This window comes from Accipiter gentilis, chromosome 32 (genome assembly GCF_929443795.1).
Source record: "Accipiter gentilis chromosome 32, bAccGen1.1, whole genome shotgun sequence".
NCBI classification, from domain to species: domain Eukaryota; kingdom Metazoa; phylum Chordata; class Aves; order Accipitriformes; family Accipitridae; genus Astur; species Astur gentilis.
Window position 1 is genome coordinate 5264080 of NC_064911.1, and position 22989 is coordinate 5287068.

General features: G+C 45.3%; 1 protein-coding gene across 3 annotated transcripts in view; it reads right to left on the bottom strand.

The window, feature by feature from the left end:
• RUNX1 (RUNX family transcription factor 1) overlaps positions 1–22989 on the bottom strand; it is a 175332-nt gene that overhangs the window by 22879 nt on the left and 129464 nt on the right. For all 3 annotated transcript variants that reach the window (XM_049834717.1, XM_049834715.1, XM_049834716.1), the window contains exon 6: positions 13221–13412. In XM_049834717.1, the coding sequence (XP_049690674.1) occupies positions 13221–13412 (192 nt within the window). The remainder of the gene's footprint in view (positions 1–13220; positions 13413–22989) is intronic.

Genomic DNA, 22989 nt, shown 5'->3' on the forward strand with positions numbered 1-22989 from the left:
AGGCCAACTTACATTGGCAGAAGAGCTGTCTTTTGGTCTAATTCTGCACCTTTCAAAACTCACTGGATACAAGCAGGGTTGCAGTACCTCACTCTCTCCTTTTTTTTCCTTCCCACATTCCTCTTCGAAAGATGTTTTGGGGTAAAGAATGGAGACTGCAAAAGTCAAGATGAGGAGGAACGAGAACACAAGACTGTGTTGCATTTCATGCCACCCCTTCTACCCAGCCCTCCCTCTACCCACTCCCATCTGCACAGTCCCAGTGATGCAACCAGTGATGGGGCTGGCAAAAATGGAGGCGATTGGGCTAGAAAGTGTGGAAAAAGGACACGGGAAAGCCTCTGAACTGCACAACCAGTCTTTCCCCTGGACAGGTGGACCCAGTCACTAACAGCACCGCAGCAGTTCTGCTGAATCAGCAGGCTCAGTTAGCCTTTGCTGGTACATGACAAACAGGTATGTGGGGGGAGTCTGGAAGGCCACTCCGCATTTTCAGGCTGTTTCAGCAGTAGGGAGCGAACTCCCACTCCAAGGAAATGCTCAGCCACATGCGTCCTGTCTGAGTTGGTGAAAAATTGCCATTAACATAGTAAATGGAAAAAAACCTGCAAGGGCAGGAAAAGGATCTAAAACATTACTGTTTCCAGAGGACTGCACATCTAAGACATCTGTGCAACAGAACTGGAGGAGGAAGAGTGGATGAAGGGAGACTACAAGGGCAAAGATGGATGACCAAGACAAAGACAAGACTCCTGCCTTCAACTCAGGAGCGAATGGTGTCTGGAGCCAGGCTGATCCTCCACCCAGGCTGAACTGCTTCAGTGCCAGGAAGCAGAGGATCTCAGCCACGCTGGCATCTGAGCCCAGCACCTTTCACAACCTCTGAGATGCCAAGAAATTGCCCCCAAATGCTAGGTAAATGGCACAGGTGCTAGGAACACTGATAAGAAGCTACTAATAGCACTAACATGGCTGGAGGCAAACTTTCCCGTAAGAGTGTGACAAACTAGGTGCCTGTCTCCCATGCTTAATCCACCAGGCAAGGTCCTACAGAGTAAGTCCCTGGACACCAAGCCTTAGTCACATTGAACTGCCAGGATTAAGCTATACTTTCCATAAGCACTCCACTGGCTTTGTTTTGTAAATATGTTTTCCCATAAAGAAATGAAGGGCATGCTGCATCCACGCATGGGGAACGTGTCTTGTGAGGAGACAGCATTTCCTCAGTCTTCCCCTTATTTTTTTTTCCTTCTTCTTCAAATGTGAAAAATAAGTTGTATGACAGCCTTTGGTGGAGATGTGTGCAACAAGGCCTTCATTGTCTCAGACAGGTGTGAGATTGGAATTGATTCAGTGCCAACAACCCCAGTATCAGAGCCAGCTCTGTGAGCTGAAAACATACACCAACCATCCAGTAATACCACTGCAGCCAGCCAGAGACTCAACAATTTAAGGCTTAACACACACACAACATAAATCAGATGAGGATGTACCAGCCAACCGTCAGCTTCTTGGGCAAATGCCTGCAGACCGTCTGTGCAGATCAGACCTTGCCTGTTTCGGTTATTGGAAACATTTTTTTTTTTTTTTTTTTCATATAAAGATGAGAGGCTGGGTGGAGCAGCTAGCTCAGACACATTTACATTTGCCCTATCTTGCCCCAACAGCCCTCCTTTGCTTGCTGTTTGGAGGCAGTCCTTCTTGTAAAGTCACTTTATTCCAAGTGCAGGAGGGAAGGAATTACATCTTGGGGAAATGTTTAATGTACAAATACAAAAATCACATGGACATGCACTCAGTATGCACCACCCTCATGAAACAAAACCGTTCCCTTCCATGGGAGTTTAGGAGGCTCTGAACATGATCAAACAAGCACAAGAATTAGCACAGCTGTTTGTTCTTTCTTTCTTTCTTTCTTTCTTTCTTTCTTTCTTTCTTTCTTTCTTTTTTTCTTTTTTTTTCCATGGATATATTTCCTTCCCTTTTCCAGGAAAACCTGTTTTCACACTCTCTCCTCTCTGCCTTTATTTTCTTTCTACCTGCTTCAACCTAGTTCCTGCTCTATGTCTGGCCACGTTAGTCACCACAGTGAGGGCAAGAGAGGGCAATGCTGGTGGCCTCCCGCTCCTCCCCCAGGCTCCGACACATGCATGGGGAGGTCCCATGTGGCACCCTGCCGCCTCGGACTCGGTCACCCGTGGGCGACCCACAGATGCGCTAGTGATGGCCGGGCCCTCGACGGGGCCCGAGGCATCTGGCGAACCCCGCTCCACCCGGTTTCTCCCTATGCCCCGGCAGCTCAGGTTTAGCTGCCCTTGACCCCAGCTGCAAGTCCTTTTCCCTTCTCCAGTTCCTCCGTCCTCGGGGAGCACACGGGGCTCTTGCATTTCCTAAGGTGGACGGGCAGCGCTCACGGCCCCTTGCTGAGAAAAAAGGGGGACTCGCAGGAGGTTTCCCTGGGCCAGGGCTGGCTCCTGCAGGTCCCAGGCTGGTCCCCCTACTGCATCCACCTGCAGGGCTTATCTGCTGGCTGGGCAATAGGAGAGGGCTCGCAAGGGGGGAGGCTGGGGAGCACAAGAGCCTGGCACAAACACCCAGGTATGTGCTTAAAAGCTGAAGGAAGCTGAAAGAGAGCTTTTCAAAAGAGTATTTGCAGAGGAGGAGTAAAAATGACAATAGACTAGCGATCCATTTGTATCTAGGTGAGCGTTAGCTGGCAAATCTTGGTTTACGCTCACTTGAAATGCCTCATTCCCTTTCGTGTGGTTCCTTTTCAAGTTTACACAAGTGTTCACTTTTAAAACATATGGCAGAGCAGCACTGTTTTCTGGTGGATACCTACCATGAACTAATTAATACCGAGTTCGAATTTGCAAATGGTTTTGCATGTAAAATTGCTCATGTATATATAGGTCTCAAGAATATCAAAGAGACTATTCTTTTGAGCAGTTATTCACATGCTTTACTGCAGAATGAGGTTCATCATTTGGACCTGGGATTTTTAAAATTAAATATACTTCTGTAACTTTATGCAATGAGAACTGAAATAATCATAAATGCTACACTTGCTCAGCTAGCTGTAAATCATGACTACACTAATAAAACAAAGAATCGCTTCTGACAAAACGTTGTCTTTCCTGTGGGCCAAAGGATGTAGCATTTTACAGCAACTTCTCTGGATGCTGGAAACTTATCAATGAATAAAGCAGTGAATATATAACTTTTTGCTGTGCAAAGAATTTTTTGTTTCATTGCTTTTTGTTGGTAATTATCACCTGAATTTGATCTGCCAGAAGCTAAGGGAACCTAAACTGGCCAAGTCATATCTAAAAGCTCTGATAATTGTAAGTATTTAAAAAAGCAAAGGATGCAAACTACAATGGTTTATATTCTAAAGTGCACCTAGTGATCCAGTTCCATTTTTGGGTACCTAAACAAAGACATTCAAAACACCTCTTTTTGCAGATATCCAGCCTCTGTGATACTGCCCGGCGTTGAACACCAAATCCTGGAAGCTCGCAGAATCACTGATCTTGAACTGAGTATCTTGCCCAACATAGATAAACCTCTGAAACAGACCTGAGCATTTATTCTTGGAAATCAAGCTGACCCTGACAGCGAGCCCACAATTTTGTAATGGATCTATTTCATATGCTTTTGTTTTTCAATGCTTTTAAGAGAAGAGTTGTATAAATAGAATGGAAATGGTCATACAGCGACGATCGTCTATTTGACTATATAATGTGCACTTCCCCACATAATTGATTGCTTTACTGAGCATGTCCAAGCCCATTGTTCTTTGCATGTGAACAATCGCCATTTATAGGGGTCGTAATATACTGAATACACAGGGAAAACTTATAAATAAGTTTGCTAAGGGCGTACTGTGTACTCAGTCATGTAAAAGGAGCCCTGTGAACCCTCTAACCACGTGGGATCATTACAGAAGATCTGCTTGACGCAACTTCTTGTTAAAGGCATGGCAGCAGAAGAGATGAGGGCACGTCTGCGCTTGATGCTTCGAAAGGAGCCCCCCGCCCCATGGATAAATCCCACTGGTGAAGAAAGCAGAGATTGTGCCAGTCCTCCTGAATGCAAAGCCCCTTGGCTGCTATGAGCACAGGTAGCCGCTGCAGCCTCCTGCAGAGCTCGAGGGGTTGATTTCACTCCATCTAAATCTGGCTGTCTGCACCAACCCAGACCACGCGGGCTCTGTACACCGAGGTGGGGTTTTCACCTCAGAAACAAACATTTGAATACTAACTGGTGTGCCGGTCTCCTCGTTTCCTCCTCCTTTGTTTTCTAGATGGCAAATAGTATGGGCGTCTGTGGTCACTCTGCTCTAACCCCTCAGCATTTCAAGTTTGGAGAGGCTCAATTCACTATTTGAGGGAAAAGAATACATTCAATTACAAAATCGAAGTGGTATCTTTTGGCACATGGGCAGCATCGGCTGCATAATAAGCTGGTTTCAGTGGGTGTTTGTTTTTAGGGTAAGGAGCTGTTATTTATTTTTTGTTTGTTTTATTTACCATGGAAGGTAATTTGAGCTCTGGTATCAAAACATGTCATGTTCTGCCAAGAGGGGATTAAAGAGGAGAATGCTATGGAAAGAAACTGGGTTTGTCAGTAAAGAACTGAGAGAGATTTTATTTACTGGAGTTTTGCAATCAGCGCTTTTAATCTTCCTCACAATTGGGCCATTCAAAGGCCAAGAATATGCTTCAAGGGCCAGTGAGGAATAACCCAAAACCCAAGGAGTAGCTGCCTCAAATGCTGAAATGCTATCAAACACACGGCCATGCGTTGCCATCCAAAGTTCAGGACAGTGGAAGCACCTGCCTCTGGGGCAGGCAGGGATATTTGCTTTAGACATCTCTAGCACGTCAATGCCATAGGTGAGATTTAGTGTGGGGCAAGTGAAGCGGTGAGCCAGAAAAAGGTGTTTCCATGGAAAAGTAAGAGAACCTAGTGACCCAGCTAATCTCAACAGCAGATAGAAATGTCCCCTGAGGTACACTGCATTTAAGCTGCCATTCTGAAAGATGCTGAGCCTTCTTGGTTGCCCCAGAAATGAGGAAGAGAGAAGAACAGGCAGAGGCTCCACCTTGGAGGGGTGACTCCAGCACTGCTGTACCAACGAGAGAGCTAAAGGAGCAAGAAGTGAGCCTGAGAAATTCACTCTTTTCTCTGGCAATCACAGGGACCGCCGAGAGCACTAACACTAGGCTGGTAGCATCAATGCAGGCACAAGATTCCTGCACTAGGTTAGAGAGCAGCTCCACTTTTGTAATGACATAACGGAGAAGGGACTTTGGCATACTCAGTGGAAGATGACAAACCAAAACAAACCAGGATTGCTGTGCAAGTTAAAAACTGAACCGGGGATACTTGTCCCTACCTGCAAGTTCTGTTTCTCTTAGCAGTATCCATCAGCTCAGTGTTGTTCTCATGTGGTAAAAGACATGGACTGCTTAATGAAAAATAAAACTGTGTCTGGGCACGAGCTGCCACATTTTATAGCTGCCTAAACATTCAGCTAGACGGCTAAAGGGATTTCCAATGGCATCTCCACAGCTGTCACTGATTTCTTTGTGGCTTAGGTGCTTGGGCACTATCAAAAATCTTACTAAGACACCTTTCTGGTGTGCTAAGTTTTCCTAAATACACTGTAAAAAATCAAGCTCTAAATAGCTTGCCAAAAGATAAGCAGAATGACTTTGACAAATCTTAGAACAAAATACAGATCTCTCAACTTCTTGATTTCTGCTTTAAAACCAAGATTTCCTTTTCTTCAATTAAAATCATCCTTTAGGATGCTCTATGTGGAGGACAAAAGGGGAAAAAAGAGCAGAAGAAAACTTTGCGTAAGTGGAGATGTTGCTTGGGGACTGAGAACATATTTGTTGCCTTATCTTCTGCTTTTTTAATCTCAGGAAGTGCCAGGCAATTGGATATGAAGATTGGTATCTTTTAAATATATCGACACTTGGAAATCTTCTGGATTAAACACCATTACATAACTCTTTCCATTAGTGCCTTAAGTTGATGAAAAAGCTAAACAATTTCAAGCCTTTTTTTTTTTTTTTTTTTTTCTAGAGCTGAATGTGAGGAGGCACGGGAGGATCTTGAGCAAGGCTTATGCCCTGGAGCTGGGCGTGCTGCCTGCAATGCGGGCAGGTGTTGAGGAACTGGCTTCCTCACCTCGCTCTGCCCCGAGTGGGAACAGACAGAGGAGGCACAAATCTGTGGCTGAAGGGGAGGAATCCTTGAGGTGCACGGAGGAGGCAGCAGGACGGATTCCTGCCACCCTCAAATGAGAAAAGTCTTCCCCTTAGCAGGGAAAGCGCGAGGTCTCCGGCACCGGTGCCAGAGAGACGGCTGAGCGTGCATCCCAGGTGGGATTTATGCAGAGAACTGCTGAAGAGCTGGTGGTCCCCGTGGCAGTAAGGGGTGCACCGGGAGTTTGCAGGCAAAGGTTTTATCTTCCCACTGAGAACTGACAGAGCAAAAAGTTGAGAAGATCCCTGAGCATCCTTCTGCCTGTGCTAGAGAATGAAATGTCCCTTGCTTCGCCTTGGTGAAGCCACAGGTGCAGAGAATTGATCAAATGGAAGAAAATATGGGCCCGGAGAGCATCCCCCGGGCCTCGCAGCCCAGCCACATCTTGTGTTCTGCACTTACATAACATAGCAAGATCCATCTTAAATTATGTCTTTCTGTCTCTGATAGCCCCCTGGAACGCTGCCAGGGCTGCTCTGATACCTAGGAACCATCTGATTTCCAGCCTAAATTCATTGATAGTCAATTTACAGAATAACCACTTGTTCTTGAGCCAACACTGTCCTTCTGAAAGTTCCTGCTGAACCTCTCTGCTGTGTTTATTGACTGTAATTATCTTCCCTCTTGGCCCCTCTCTGTTTTGGCATGCTGAATAAACCCGGCTCTGCTAACCTCTTCTTTAAAGTAAGGTCTTTATTCATCTTGTCATACCAACAGCCCCTCTTTGCACCCGCTGCCACTTGAATTAAATTTTTCTTGAACACTGGATGATCGTTACTTCATCTGGACCTCAGATGAGATTTTTCTCAAACTTTCTATACTGCTACTAATACAGTATTCCACCTATGGTGTCTCAAAATGGCAAAACTAGTGGCCCACTTCTGGCAGGGGAGGAGGGAAGAGAGGAGATTTCTAACACTGGATGGAGGGAATTCCTCAGGACCGCTCTCGTTCCTGGGCTCCTGCTGGGTATCACCACCCCTCTTGTGTGTCACAGCACAACCAGCCCTGCAGATAAGCAAAGTCTTGGCAGAGATAACGTGTCACAGTAACAAAATCTTATCCCTGTCAAAATTAGAATTTGGAGAGGACCCAAATGGCATTACAAACTTCACAAATCAAACGGGCGACATGCCTCTTGCTTTCAGGAGCCTATTTGCACACGGGATGAAATGACTGAGTAAAAGACAATGTTGAGAGCTGAAGCCAAGAAAAAATGGACACTGTGAAGGAGCAGGTTATTTAGTTATATTATGCACATCTTGTGTGTATCTTTACCAGACTGATATTTTCTAGTCTATACAATATATTCTGTATATGCTATAGCCTCACAAACATTCCTCAAGACACAAATATGGAGCGTGTTATTTTCACAGCAAAATGAGAAGTCTCTTTTGGCCAGAAATGCTACACAACTTAATTTTGTGCTTCTGCAGATGGCAAGAATCACATTGCTGCTGCTCCCTTTTTGTTTATGCTTCAGAGCAACCTTCCTAAGACATACTCCAGTCTGGTTGACACAAGAAACTCTGGACAAAAATGGGAGCACCTGTGCCTGCAGAGCTACAGGATGGATTCAGACAGCCTTAAATGTGAGGTTTATATATATTTGTTAGTAGGGTGTGTGAAAAAGGAGGGATTTTTCCCAGAGTGGACTTCTATTAGACTGAATGAAAGAAGAATTGTTTTGCACATGCTAATCTGGTTCACATGCTTCTGTGCTCATCTCTTCAGGTGCAAGCTGGTTTATGACACAATAAATAGACAGCCGGGTGAGTCTGCTACTAATGACACTGTACCCCCTAAAAAGAAAAAGGTGAGGAGCTTACTCACGGCATTATATAAAAGTACTCTCTGCTGAGCAATAACTGCGAATCAAAGAAACATATTGTACTTTCATAAAAAGATATTTCTCTCTGTAAAATTTCCTTTTTGATAGAGCCAGTTGGAACCCTTCCACCTAAACAGATTTGGTTTGCAAAATATTTTTGGAAAACATCACTATTTCAACAAACTTCCTGCAACCTCCTGGTGGCTGTGGCACTTGAGCTCTGGGTCCACGCCACCGGGGTGGCTTCGCCTCCTTCCTTTTCCCCATGCAGGAGCTCTTTGGTGGCTACTGGCATCGAAAAGAGGGGAAAGGAGAAAGACCATCTCTCCCCCTCGCCCAGAGCGGGCTCCCGGCATGCATTCGCCATGCTGGCTGCCCGCCCCAGGAGACGTGCGATGGAAGGGAGCTCCCTCGAAGGGGATCCCCCCTGGCTTCTAGCAAAACATTCGCGACCTGGCTCATGGTGGGGGAACTGCACTCTGGGGCTGGGGAGGAGGGCTCCCGTGCATCCAGGAGAAGTGCCAGAGCCAGGAAGCTTGGCAGCCCTGGCCGCGCTGATTGGAAATGATGTACCCGCTGCCAGCTCCCACGCTGCCCGGGCTGCCCGCCGGCGTGCTGGCGCGACTCACTCCCCGCTACTCCACCGGCCGGGGGGAGGCAGGAGGGACGCTGATAGGAAGGGTGCCAAGCTCAGGCGGCAGTCGCTCGACATGCCGGGAGTGTATTTTGGGATGGAGAGGTCAGGTGGTTAATCAAGTGGAAAGGGGATGATACGCCGTTAAAGCACCATGTACTCGCTCTGCGAGCGCGCCGAGTTAAGGGAAGATGGGGAGACGCAGACATGTACGGAGGGAGCATAAAAATATCGGCATTTAGCGTATTGCACAACGGAAAGAGTTGGCGAGTCCCTAATCTCGAGAGCTTGTTTATCTGTTTTGGCAGGGAGCTACGAGCACGTCAATTCGGATTCTCAAAAGCGCCTGAAAACTGCATTTTGCAGCAGCAAAACGCAGAGGCAGAATGACAGCCCCGTCGAAGCCCACTCTGAAATGCTGTGCTGTGAACGCTTCTAACTCGATTAACCTACAGCCTATTAAGCTGGTTTAAAAGTGGAAATATTAAAAATCGGGGCAGGATACAGCTGTAGTAGGGACAAAGCCATTTTAATTCCCCAGGCTTAAACGTTGCCCTTGACTCCGCTCCTGTGTTTCACCGGTTCATGGGAACCCTGATAAACTTGGGCTGGTTTTGGTGGAACAAGATTACGATAGCAAGGACCTTGAAATGTCTCTTAAAACAAAGCGTATTGCACCTGGAGGAAGACAAAAGACTGGCTTGTAACAAAATAATCTCTCAGTCGTTATGTTTCATGCTAATTCAAAGAGCTGATCTTTAAATGATCTCTCTTGCTTTGCTATCGGTGCTAATTCTGCTGCTTCGCTTGAAGATCTGACAGTAATTTTATTACAGCCTCTTGTTTCTAGGGATTTTAGACTTGGTCATAAAAGCATGGTCCCAGCTGAAACTTAACATATAAGGTTACAAAATTAAAAAAAAAGAAAAAAAAAATGTGAGCAACCAAACTCAGATATTTTTAAGGCTATAAAAGCATAAAAAGAACCAGAAGCACGTAGCTTAAAGTGATTACAACGATTATTTGTTTTCCCTAGACAGGAGAAATAGCTTTATTTAATTTATTTTTTTAACCTATGGGTAATTAATAAATCACCAGTTGGAAACATTGTTTGGGCTAATTTGGAAAAAAAAAAATTTGAAGTTATTTAATTGCATGTGGTTTTGGATTATATTCCTAACCCCACTAGTCAGAAATTTATTTATGCAGTTTATTAACTCAGCATTAATGCCTGCAAAAGAATACCTTCTTGGCTTGATGACTTACTCATTTAAAATATTTCTATTGGCCCTGAAAAAAATTATACTGTAAAGGAACCATATAAATTTGTATTTATGTAAAACTCTTGAATTACAGATCTACCTACTCTGGTTAACATTAACCACTGTAACATTAGTAATTATGTATTTAGTATCTGGTTCAGGCTGGTGTTAGAAGAAACTCAACCATAATAGATAGATAGATATATTTATAGTTATTATATATAAAAACTTAAATGCTCATCAAGGGTCTTACCTAAACTTTCCTAAACAACACCCCAGCACAGCTGACATGGCTCTGTCTATTTTCTTTTTCCCTCTGTACAAAGGAAGGGGTGAGTTAAGGTTGAAGCGTTGGCTGGGTTTGGAGCTTTAACTGAATATCCTTACTCTGTGCGTGTAGGTCAAATCCTCTGACATTATACGCTTGGTACTGGCACAAAGTAATCTTTCAACTTAAACCATGTGTGATGTGGTGGAAGCTTTTTCTCCTCTTCTGTTCCCCTTTGGTCTGTGAATTGGTTATGGTTAGATCTTTTAAAAGAACAGGTGTACTTTCTCCCTCCTTGTGATATGAAAGAAGCATAAAACTCGATTATAGCAATTTATGGTCTCTTAACTTGCTTGGACTTGTATACATGACACAAGCAGCTTTATGCTTAAATTCAAGACTTGGTAAAATAGGAAGTTAAAATTAACCTCAATCCTTTTATAGATGAAAACCTCAACAAATAAACAGTGGTTTAGTGGCATGGCAACCTGCCCCTTTAAATCCAAGAAGTAGTCTGAGATGTCTATTTTGAGTTAGTTTTCTTTTCAAAAAAAGATAATTGGACTTGGATGAATAAAGAAGTAGCCTGTGATTCATACTGGTGTGAGTTAAAGCAAAGTTTAATGCTACTACTTGGGAGTTAGCAATGTATGGGGGTTTATGCCTTATTGTATGCCTATATAAAAAGCCCTCCGTGCTCTCTTCAGTGAGACAGTTTCAACAGAAGTGGTTCAGGATGCAAAGATGTGCAGCTAGGTATAGCAGTACTATGGAGCAGGTCAGAAGTGTTTTGGTTTTGGAGGTCTGTGTTCTGAAATGTAGCGCTGTTTATTAAAAATAGAAAAAATGTAAAAAATCCCAACTCCCTAGAGGTCACACAGGAGATCAGCCCAAAAACCAGTCATACTTTGAACACGGAGGAAAAAAATAATGGTGCTGGAGCTCCTTCCCACCCTAGCCCTTTTCCCCCGCTGTGATAGCATGACCCAGAAAAGACGAGCCCTAGAAATTAAAAGGCATTTGCAGCAGAGACAGTCCCAAATGAGGGAGGCTTCAGTTTGGGGCTTATTTTACTGATAGTGACAGCAAGCTTCAACAAGTTGCTCAATGGATAATGCACACATTTTGGAGGCAGAGGCAAAGGGGAACTGGGAGAAAGCAGCTCTATAGGTGAAGAGGAGGGTATCAATGAGGAAATGTTAGCAGCTCCATTGCTATCATTTTCCGAGCTACGTCTGCAGGCGAAACGCATTAAAACCTTGTTTGCAAGGAGCAAAGTGGAGCAATGTACTAAAACTATTTCTGGAGAGAGCAGCTGAATCCCTGGCCGAGCGTGAAAAGCCTATTGCTCTGAAGTTGTACAAGCGAGGGACTTTCACAGGGAACCAGGGAAGAGGGATACTTGACGTTAAACCTGATACTCTGCTAAGCATATAGTGTTCCCAAGAAGCTGAAGAATGCAAGTCTGCGACTGATACCTCCACCCACGTAGCCGCTGGCTGCTGAGTAGCCATAATAATATGTGCGTTTTCTTTTATAGGAACGGAGCCGTGCGCAGGAGAAACCCAACGTGGTTTGCTCTGCAAATCAGAAAACTAAGAGAGGGGACTGCCAGGGGCTGGGAGAGGTGCAGGACTGGATCCTTCACCTGAGCTGACCTGGCACGGGTCCCGGGAGGGAAGGAGCTGGGTGGTCCTTCCAGCTGTCTTTTTGCCTGCCTCTTTCTACAGTACGGCACATGACAATGCGTTGATTTATTTCCCATGCTGCTCAAAAATGCCTGCTTCTGCTCACAGCAAAGTCAACAGCAGATCTGCAGTATATTTCACTACGCCAAAGACCTTCCTAGCCCTGGGAATAAAAGGATGTAACGAGCGTTTGCCTTAGGTAAGCGATAACCTTTTCTGCATGCAACACAGAGTACCCCGGTTTTAAAAATAAATGCTGAATAAAGAATTTATTCTGATTCACGGTAACTACTTCTTCCCAAAACCCCAGCAGAGAACCTTGACTAAGGCCATTTCATTCTGGCTGGAAGAATAAAGGAAAACTCCATTAGGAACAGCAGTTGCTAAAATTAATACTGTCCCACACCCTCCCTTTAGGTGCATCTCACTACCAATCTGCATTTTGGTTATGTGTTTTGCAGAACATGGATCAGCTGATGGTTTAGTGACCTGATTCACTGCTCACCAAGTTCCAGCTGACATGAGGGACAGAGTTGGTTTTAGCAGGGACAGACTCAGCTCTAGTGGTGGCAGATAAAATTTCAAGCCAGATGACTTGGTTTCACTTGCATCATCTGAGCCTGAGCCTCAGAGGAAATCAGACTCCTGAGTCACCATTTTGCAGGTTTTCATTCAAATAAAATGCACTGGATAACCACTAGCCACAGAAATATGCTCAAACCAGCCTGCCCATAGTAATGACTTAGCACTGAGAGGTCGTCTTCAGGAGACAAAGCACTTTGCAAAGATTTCTTTGCTGCTGCCTTCCTGGGGAAGGTCAAAGCAAGGCATTGATGGTATTTCTTATTCAAGCACACAATGTAATTGATAAATAGCCATTGAGAAATACACCTACACAGAAAATACAGAAATACACCTACAGAAAAGGGCCTGGCATAATGCATCTTTGCAAGGAAACAATGGCTTTCAAGATGTTACAGTTCTAGCATCGATGAGGTTAACAAACACCATGAGCTGTACTGACACCAGGAAGACGAGACAGTACGGACCCCTTAAAATCTGTCAGGTCTTTAGAAATACAGACATATGTTAGGAAGCCCCTCCTTTCACTCGTTAAAGGCTCTCACTTGTTAAAGGCTGCCAAGGAGAGCCTAGAAGAGATGGAGGGACAGGGGGTAGTGCCTGCGAGCCCCCATGTTCCACACGCTGGGGGGGGTGGAGGTGGGCGAGCGGGGGGAGGATTTCAGGTACTTACCCTGAATCTGACTCTGAGGCTGAGGGTTAAAAGCAGTGGTGTGGTTCAAGGAGGCTCGTGGGTTGGGTGTGGGGGCTGGGTGGTGTGGGCTGACCCTCATGGCCGTACGACGCAACTGCTCCAGTTCACTCAGGCGCTCTGAAAAGGACAAGCTCCCGGGCTTTGTCTGCTCATCTATTTTCTGACGATGTCCTATTGTGGGAGGGGGGGGAAAAAGATGAGAAAATCTCACTGATACATGAGGTCTGTTGACTTATTTTCTTTTTTAATAATTTTTTCTTTTTTTTTTTAACCCCTCATCCACTGGCAAAGTACCTAACCACCTAGCAGCCATCTGAAATTAAACTGAAACCACCTCTCTACAACAACAGGAGACACAAGCAAGTCATTCATTGTAACCGTATTGTGGGGCAGCCTGAGACATGGCCTAGTATGAAGAACCAGGCCCTCTGAAAATTGCAGTGCCTTCTTACAACTTGCACTGGGAGAGAAGACTTTTCTAAAAGGAGGACTGTCTGCAGGGATGCATAAAATGAGTAAACATTGAGTGGCCCCTGTGCTAAACCTGCACTGGAATAAGTCCTCAAAAATTCAATCCCAGGTTGTCATCAGGTACCTAATTAGACAAGTACTTTGGGGCTATAAAATAACGAACTCAAACAAATCCCATTTTTGGATCCTTTTGCAATGGATTTCCAGACAGAAATAGGAAAGAAACACCAGAAACTGGCAGAATTGAAACTGGAGTAATGAAGTCTCTCTTAGTGGCATCGGGAGTTTCAGAAACATGAGGTCTCGCCAGAGATCCGACCACGAGAGAGTGGATGCTGACGTTACAGCATCAGCCAGTGCACAGCGGACACGGTTATGGCCACGTAGGAGTTAGAGGGTCCAGCACTCCCCAGAGCAGCCCTCGGGAGCACGGTCCCCGTTGCGCTCCGGTGCTGTGGCCCTGTGGGGCCGTGAGGGGAAAGGGAAGGTGCTGGAGAGGCCCAGCTCCAGCGCAGCATCAGGGCACGTCCAGATTCAGGTAGAAGGGCAGAGACGTATCTCATCACTGGTTTCAAGATAAGCTTTAGCTAGCAGGAGTGAGCAGTACGCAAGGTCTAAGGTAATGCATTTCTAACTGTTGCCTGTGGCTGCTCTCTGCGCTGGGATCCTTTGTGTGTCAACCTGTAACCACAAAGAGAGCACACAGAGCATACAAGAGGGATGCCTCGTCTGCTGGAGCACTTGCTTTCCAGTAGGCAATGACAAAAGCAGAAATTTTAAATTCTTTTTCCACCCTCTTAACAGCTAACCTATTGTCACAACTTTGCAAACCACTTCTGTGTCCATTGGTTTCCAGTCTTATGAGATATCCCTCAAAAGTGGGGTATCTTATCCTGGAAGGCTGCTGACACCACGCTTTGGGCCTGAAATGGAAACCTCCCTAGCAGACTTGTGTTTGGTGAAATGTCTGAAATGGGATAGTTCAGCCATGTTCCCAACCAGGTGGAATCAAAACTTTCCTTTGTAATTTTCCCCCGTCCCTCAATAGGTCTTTTTCTTCTTAAAGAGCACAGAAAACAGTCCTTCAGCAGAAAGCCCAAAAGCAGACTGTCTCTGGCACACAAGCTGTCCTTTCAAAGACAGTCTCTCCAAATGGACGGCAAGATACTGACTGCAATGAGTCTCTGAGGACATACCCTAACCCCACCTGTATTTAGTCTTACTCAATGGAGTAGGATCCCCAGCTCCAAAAATGTCACTTTCATACCTTCTGCTTGGGGACCTTCTTGTGGAGCACTAGGATGTCATCGTCCCTCCTTTTCCCCCACACCCAATCCCATTTCAGCATGTTGCATTTGTCTCAGGAAATCAGCTGCCTCCTGAATCTTTGTGGCTTATCCCTTCCCCTTCTTCCCATAGGACACTGTTACCCTGACAGGAATGCATGTCAAATCTCTAGTCCAGAGGTCAAACATCTTTTTTTCTACTTGTTCCCTTGAAGAAGGTGGCATTATCCTTGGTTTCTGCTGAACACCGTAGTTTGCTGTCTATCTGCTCCCGATTTTCATTTTCTTGTCGTGAACGGTTGCCTTCTGCAGCTTGCTTTGCATCTCTATCCTCCCTGCGAGGAGGTGGCCCGTGCTGTTCCTATGGTGAGTCCTCTCACGACTCGGCTACAGCAGTGAAACAGACTGGCACAAACCTCCTCAAAATAATCCACCGTGCCCTATTCCAGGCATCCCCATAGTATTTAATACATAAACATTCATAAACATCCAGCTTCCAATTTTGAGTATCGGTGAATAAGCAGCAAAAGATCTCTGAAGAGCTCTGTATGCCCCTTACTCTACAGAGCACTCTTTCAAGCCACCCTCATTTTCAAGCCTCCTCAAGCTCAACCAAGACACAGTACCATTTTATGCACTGGAAGGAAAATGTGCATTTAAAAGCAGTTCCCAGTAGCTGCATTTCTAAAATTAAATTTTATAACTTGTATTATGGCTCCAAATCGCAGTGGCTCGGCGTTTCTTCCTGTTGCCAGGTCCTTTGGCACAGCTTGAACTGTCTCAGATTCCACACTGTGCTGTAAATTATCCCAAGGGGAGGGGGGGGGGGGGGAAATTAAAATATAAAAAGACATATAGTAGTGGTTTCATCATTAAAGAGATCCATTAGAGCTTCCAAAAAAAAAAAAAAAAAGGAGGGGAGAAGCAAAGAAAGATGAAAAAGACTTTTATCTGACATTCTGGTTGGTCAAGAGCAAATGCTTCCTTTGTCAGCAGTGCAAAGCTGGATGCTTCCTCAAGCCTTGGGCTCCTGACCCTGGACTTGAACGCAAACACGCGGAGTCATACAAGATGTGTAAAATACCTCATACGTTTGGATTTTTTTAAGCTTCAGCAGGCTGAACCCAGGGCTCGCAGAGCCAAGAGCCAGATCCTTCCAAATCCATCCCCCCCGACGTTACTTATTCCTAATTTCAAATTCCGCTCAGATATCTTCTGCTTTTAAGTGAGTGCACCAATGCCAAGTCTGACCCCCTGCTACCCCTACCTTCTCCTCCTGCCTCCCTGGTGCTGCCCTCTCAGCATCTGGAGTTTTGCCCGCCTGGCGCGAAACCAAGTGTCCCGGCAGCACAAGGCTGTGTGTAGCAGCGTTGCACAGAGGTGAGCAGTTCCTCTGAAGCCAACAGGTCAAGGGCTGCATTAAGGCCGCTGAGGCAGGAATTAAATTCCCTGCTTTGAATCTAGCTCAGGCACTAAATTTGTGTCGAGCTGGCACACGACGCCGGGCAGGGCGGACAAACCCGGGCTCGCTCTGAACAAACCAGCGAGCAGGCGGCGAGCAGAGCAAATTAGCCCAGGCACAGCATCCTTCCGAGGTCACCGTGGGGCACCTCGTTCCCAGGCCAGCTCCCTCCAAGCTGATGGGAATATCTCTGCCTGTCTCTGCACCACCCATCCACCAAGTGAAACTCCTGGACCCCACCACCCCTTTCTGCGCTGCTCCAGATCATCCTGCTGAATTTTGGGCATTGAAGGGGGTTGTCTCAGCTAGCTGCCTCCTGCACAGGGCCTCCTCCGTAGCCTAGGGGTACCAGTGGTACATCGGCACACCCAAGATCTGTCTTATCCCTTGGGCTTGTGGAAATTCCACTCGTGTCAATGCATTCAGGGAAGAAAGACCAGCACCAACAGGTTCCTTCTCAGGGGAACTCTGCCGTTGTTTTGGTCCGTATCTTGTAATTTTTGGTGGGAACTACCTAGAATCAACGCCAGGCAATTGTCACCTCAAAATGTAGCTCCAAAAGCAGCTGTCCCATCCCCCCCCCAATCAGAAGAGCTATTTAACCTTTTCTTCCTTGCTGACTGCTGCAGGTAGCAACACAGAACCTGTTTTCATGAAGGTCTGCAGCAGGAAAGTGAAGAACTGTGTCGGAAAAATGTAACAAATATAAATGGTTTTCCCAAGCCACTATAAATGCAGAGGCAGAGCTTTGCTAGGGTGACTTGTATTTTCATGTTTATTAGCTTTACTTTGAAGTTACCATCTAAACACCTTCCTTAAAGAGCAGGCAAGTTATCCTCAGTTCACCCCTGTAAAGCCCAGGACTATTATTATCCCCCTTTTATAGGCGGAAAACTGAATGACAAAGAAATGAGGTGACTTGCCCATGGTCAGGCAGTGACCCTGTGGCAGACGCTTGCCTCCCAGCTCAGCACAGTGACCACAAGCCCAGGCTTCCCCTTTCCAGGAGAGCAGCGTGATGCAGGATGAAAAAGAGTGGCAGAAAAGCGCTTGGAAACTGGTGCGGCTCTGCTGAGCCAGCAGTTTGGCCATGAGGATCTGCCGCTTTTGCAAATCAGATGGGACTTTATGGAAGTTAGTCAAACATCCAGCTGTTGAATGAAGATGACCTTGGCCCAGAGCTCACAGAGAGAGCCGGCTTGCCACAAAATGGCATCGCTGTCCTCTTTCCCTCCCTATGTCCCCATAGCTTTAACAAGCATCAATTTGCAGGTACTAGCACAGGAAAGAAAAGGGCAGCATTTTTTTCCCTTGGGACACTGCAAGAAATAGGACATACCGCCTGCTTGGCAAAATAACAAAGTTTGGGGGCTTTGGGACTTTTTTCCTTATCTGTTTCAAATACTGTCTCAGTGAGGTCAGGTGGATTATTTTTTTTTTTTTGCACAGAATATTAAACAAGGAGGGCAGAGAAACCACTACCTTTTCCGATACTTTTACAGCAACACAACATGAAAGTGCTTTCCCTCTTAATGGGAGGGAAATGCAGTTTTATAGACTTTAAGAGACTGTGGAGCACTCAGCTTGGCCCGTGGCCATCTGGTTGGAGCTCTGGATGTGGAAACAACAAGAGCAAAGTGCCTTGGCAACCCCCATTTTTGTGCTCATCAGGCACTTGTTGGGAATGGCCGCTCAGTCTGGGTTTCACACCGGAGCCAGCCCCATGGAGATGACAGCAGCGCTCTGGGCTGCCTCCGGGTGCAGAAATAGAAACAGGTCTCCCATTACCTTCCTTATAACCTCGTTTTTAAAAGTATCACTAGGTGTCTTTCAGGTTCAGAGGGGGAGAAGCAGGTAAAACAGAGGCTAAGGAAAGGCATCGCTACTCTCATTCTGCCAGCTGAAGCTACCAAAATTCCTGTGGGTACCCAGGAGCGTTTTACAAGTAAACACTGTTAGAATGGATTAATGGACATGGGTTTTTTTCTCTTTTAATCAAGTCACAGGACAAGTACACTCTTCTGTCTCTTGCTCTCATTCACTCACAAATCTGACTATTTGGAGTTGGTGCATCGGGAGGTGCAAACGCCTGCAAAAGGTTTGGGCTTAGGGGACCAGGTGTCTGGCAGAGACTCACTGGTTCATGCCTGCTGAGCATCCTGGCCAGAGGCAGACCCGAGCAGAAATGTCACAGGTTTTCGTGTGTATTATCCACAAGTTTTCTGCCCCAAATCAGCAGGTTATACTTGCATGGAGATGGTATAAGGGGAGTTTAATTAAGCAGAGCCCTTTCTCCCTGAGGGGAGCAGAATACCTCCCCCTCTCTCCTCTTCCACCCCTTTCCCAGGTGGAAATGGAAACTTTTCACAGCCAAAAAGTGGATTATACACAGGAAAATACAGCATCTGGCCAGACTTTGCTGAAGTAGGGAGTGACTGATGAGATGCGATGCTTTGGTTTAACGAAAGCTGGCTGCTTTGGAGCCATGTTGGACCTTGATCCAAGCATCTCCTCTTTTCAGGGCTGTTTGTGTTCAAGGCTTTGGTCTGGCTCCAGCTCTAGTGGGGTAGAAAATAAGCCATGTTTCATTGTGTCCGGTTAGTAAAGTGGTAAACATTGTTTTGTGCCATGGAGCTAAAATAAATCCAATTATTTTGTACGTAGTGGAGGATGAGAAGAAAATATACTCTTTCATGTTATTGCAGGAAGTGAGCACATTATCTTTAGTGCAAAAAATAATATATTCTTGTAAACAAAAGTGAATTAAAATATAGTGCTTCTATATTACTACCAAGCTGGGAAATGCAAATGCTTGAAAATCAGCTATCCTGCTTACAAAAAAAGCATTTTTTTTTTTTTTTTGCTAACAATGGAAATAGTGTCTTAAGTGCATAAACCAGTAATATTTTGCTATGTGCCAGGTATCCCAGATATAAAATACTTTGCACACTCTTTTTCCCTGATTTCCTATCTGCATAGAAAAAGCAAGTAGTATAACTTTGCTAGGACACCATTTGCTGTGTTTTCAAACAGACCTGACCTGATCGTGCAGAGATGTATGCACGTGCTTAGCGTAAGGCACTAACTGTTGTTACATGGCAGCCCGTGGGGCTCTAGGAAATCAGGCTTGAAAATAAAACCAATCTGTAGAGTGGTTTCCTCTCTAGCCTCCATCACTTGGAAAAGACTTATACTGCACTCAGGCATTAGAAGGATCAGTATGGGACAGCATCAGAGCTCACCAACATCTTGCACAGTGTTAAAAATATAATGTAGAAAGTTCCTAAAAAAAGGAATTAGACACACTGTAGGATATTTTCTCTTTCCTCAGTGAAAAATATTATTGCTGTGGTGAGGAAAAATAATGGTGATAGTAGTTAGAGCTTCGAGTAGACTCATCAACAATTATGGGTTTTTGCTGGTTTTTTCCTAAGCACTGTACAATGCAAGCCTTCTTTCCAGACAGAAGGAACATCGTGGTAGACAGGATATTATGCTCAACATTTTCATGCCGTGTCTGTAATTACCAGCAGAATCAGTGTTGGTCATCAGACCCAACCTGACCGTAGGCACGAGGTGCTGGGAAATGTGTGAATGGGGCTGGATATTATGCAACTCGATGACCAGGCTGACGTCCAGCCGCCCTTCAGAAGCAGAATGCTGAGCAATGCCAAGCACAGACAGACTGACACTGGGAAGCCCTTCCAGATGCAATTCTATCAGCTCGCTGGCAAACCTCACCCTTTCTGTGTCTCTATGGAAAAAGCTGCTTGTTACTCCAAGTAACTGCAGACAGACTAGATGTTTCAGGTACGATCCTTTGCTAAGCATTTAATTTTTCCACCAGGTGATCCAATTTGGCTGTATGTTGAACAACTGTCCAGTGATACCAGCAAGGTGAAAAAAGATTTACACAGCAGGTTCCCTGCTCTCTGGTAACTCCCTAGTTTGCCTGGGGGGAAACCCCAGGTACCTTCTTGCACCTCTGTTGGGGTGTTAGTCGCCCTACTGTAACAACATGTACTCTAAGCAGCTGGTGCATTTTTTTCCTACATGTTTTAACAGTAGTTAAACAATATTTTGGCAATATTTTTTTTTTCTTACCTCTTCTTTTTTAAATCAATGCTTTTCAAAAAGCCCACACAAATAGATGCTATAGGTAGAGAGAATTTGCCATGAGAGGGAGTCCTGCCCTGGAACTAACGAGTGCAGGCGGGAGAGTCCGGATCAAGCCCCTCTTGCCTGGTCTATACTAGAAAACAAACTTTGGTTTCCTGTTTTCCAGATGAGTGCCCTAATTCCAGGCTGAGAGCCCTTTTCATCACTGATTCACTGTCCAGCTGCATCAGGAGAGCTCCAGCAGGGAATGTCCCCAGGAAAAGGGATAAGCGGAGGCTGCTGGACTCCCTCGCTCCAGCCGGCACACTGACTGCGAGACTGCGGGCTCCTCCGGGCTGGGTCCCTCCAGCTCTCTCCCTGCCTCCTGACAAACATCTGAAAAGCCTCACGTCCACCCTGAGGTACCACAGCCAGAAAAAGCAATCTTGACAATTTTTGTGAGGCAGGAAATATGCTTCCTCTCCCCCCAGCTCTGCTGGTGAGGCCTGTGCTGTACTAACAAATAGCAATGCACAAACGTATTTCCACTTAAAACACAATTATTTTGCTTGCCATGGATCCACCAAAACTTCTGATGAATCTGACACATGTGTGTTCTCTATTTCTGCCATGGAAGTGCAATTATTCTGTGGGTTCACCTCAGGAATTAGGTCACCACGGCGAAGTAAAAGTAAGGGAACTGACCATTAGGGATTTGGAGAGAAGTTGTTCATCAAAGTTAAATTAGTCGGCAAAATTATACCCTTTGCTTTCTTTTCCCTTTCCCCCATGTCAATATATATACTTTAAAATCCTGACTCCTTGACAAAGTTTGAATGACTCCCAACTTAAGCATCGCATTGCCAAAAGCCTCTTTTGTTTCTTTATAGTTTGCATCTTCCCACATGTACAAACTGCCATAAGAATACCCTCTAGCTGTGGGCTGAGACATCACAGTTGAAGATATGTATGAAAGAGTAGGTGCAGAATGAGACACGACCAGCCAACCAACAGCTCAGCAAGCAACCAAGAAAAATACAGGCACAAAAAAGACACTTCTGTCCAAAGAAAAGCTACAGAAACACAAGGCTCGGGCAGCAAGGACTGAGCTGCCATTTGAGCAGCCCTTGGGAGAAAGTTGTCTCTCTGCTGAATACAGGGGACCAGGCTCCTAATTCAGGCACCTTAATCAAATGTGTAAGCTTAGGTGGAGTGAATCTGGACCCCCTCCCTCAGTCTGAGTGGGAAAAGTGAGGGATGATAGCATTTGCCACCTTTGCAGTGCCTCCGAGAGGACAAATGAATGGGAAAGTGAGTTGCACAAACATCATGGTATTGGAGGTCAGAGAAATAGCTTAGGCAGAAACCTATTTCATCAGTCCACTGAAATATCTCTAGACAGTAAAAGGTCTCCATCATTCAGCCTCAGACAGAATTGAACAAGGGACCTGCAACTTAAAGGTCAAGTCCTGCCGCTCACCGTTTATGTAAACCAGGGGAATTTGGCAACACAAAAGTAAATTTACTCCCCATGGATACTGACCGTTCAGACTCTGACGACTTGTAAAAAACTTTGCTCCTGTCCAAAAAAAGTATATCGCTGGGCTACGTGCTTCGCTTGAACTAAAGACTTTTGCTTTTACCAAGTCTGGTGACTGGTGTTTCCACGCAATAGTTGAAAATACCTGTTTTTCTGAAGAAATGAGTTTAGATATTGTAATCTGTAGGTTACTAAGCAGTCCCTCCTCTGTACTAATGCTCCATTGTGCCTACACAGAACTGGAGTTCACTGAAAGCTTATAAATCTCATCTGGTTCTGCCTAGTCTTTATTTTAGGTTCTTGAACCACTTTTTGCTTTCCTCATTTTCTTTGCAGCTGCAGAGAGATATAGTAAGCTACTGTATAGCATTTTGAAAGCAGGGCCTCTGAGAAGTTTCCAAACTGCATACAAGCAGGTTATTCTTTGGCTTGTTTTCTTTGGCTTGGTGTTAGCAGTACAGAATGAGTCAAACAGTATTAACTTTCAAGAGGGAAGTGGTGTGGTCAACCAAAACTGTTTGCGGCTAGATTGCGAAGATAGGTAGAGCAGGTAATGAAGAACAGCCCATAATGCAGGGTGTAGGTAGCAGAGGCAGACAGACTCAGACAAACAGAATCCTTAATAATTAAATCAACACTGTCGCCTAAATTTTTCTGCAGCTTTATGTGCTAAGGTTATGACAGAGCCTGGCTTTTCTGGACCGGTCAGCCTTGAGAAGATGGCCTGGTGCATGTCGTGCTTGATGGACTGAAACTACAACACTCTGCAAAGGAAGAATAAAGGTCAGGTGCTATTAAAAAAAAAGAGAAACATATCAACTTTTCATTTATGGCTGGTTAAATGCTTTCTTGTTCCTCATCCCATTTTTACAGGCTGTTTCTTATCTGTTC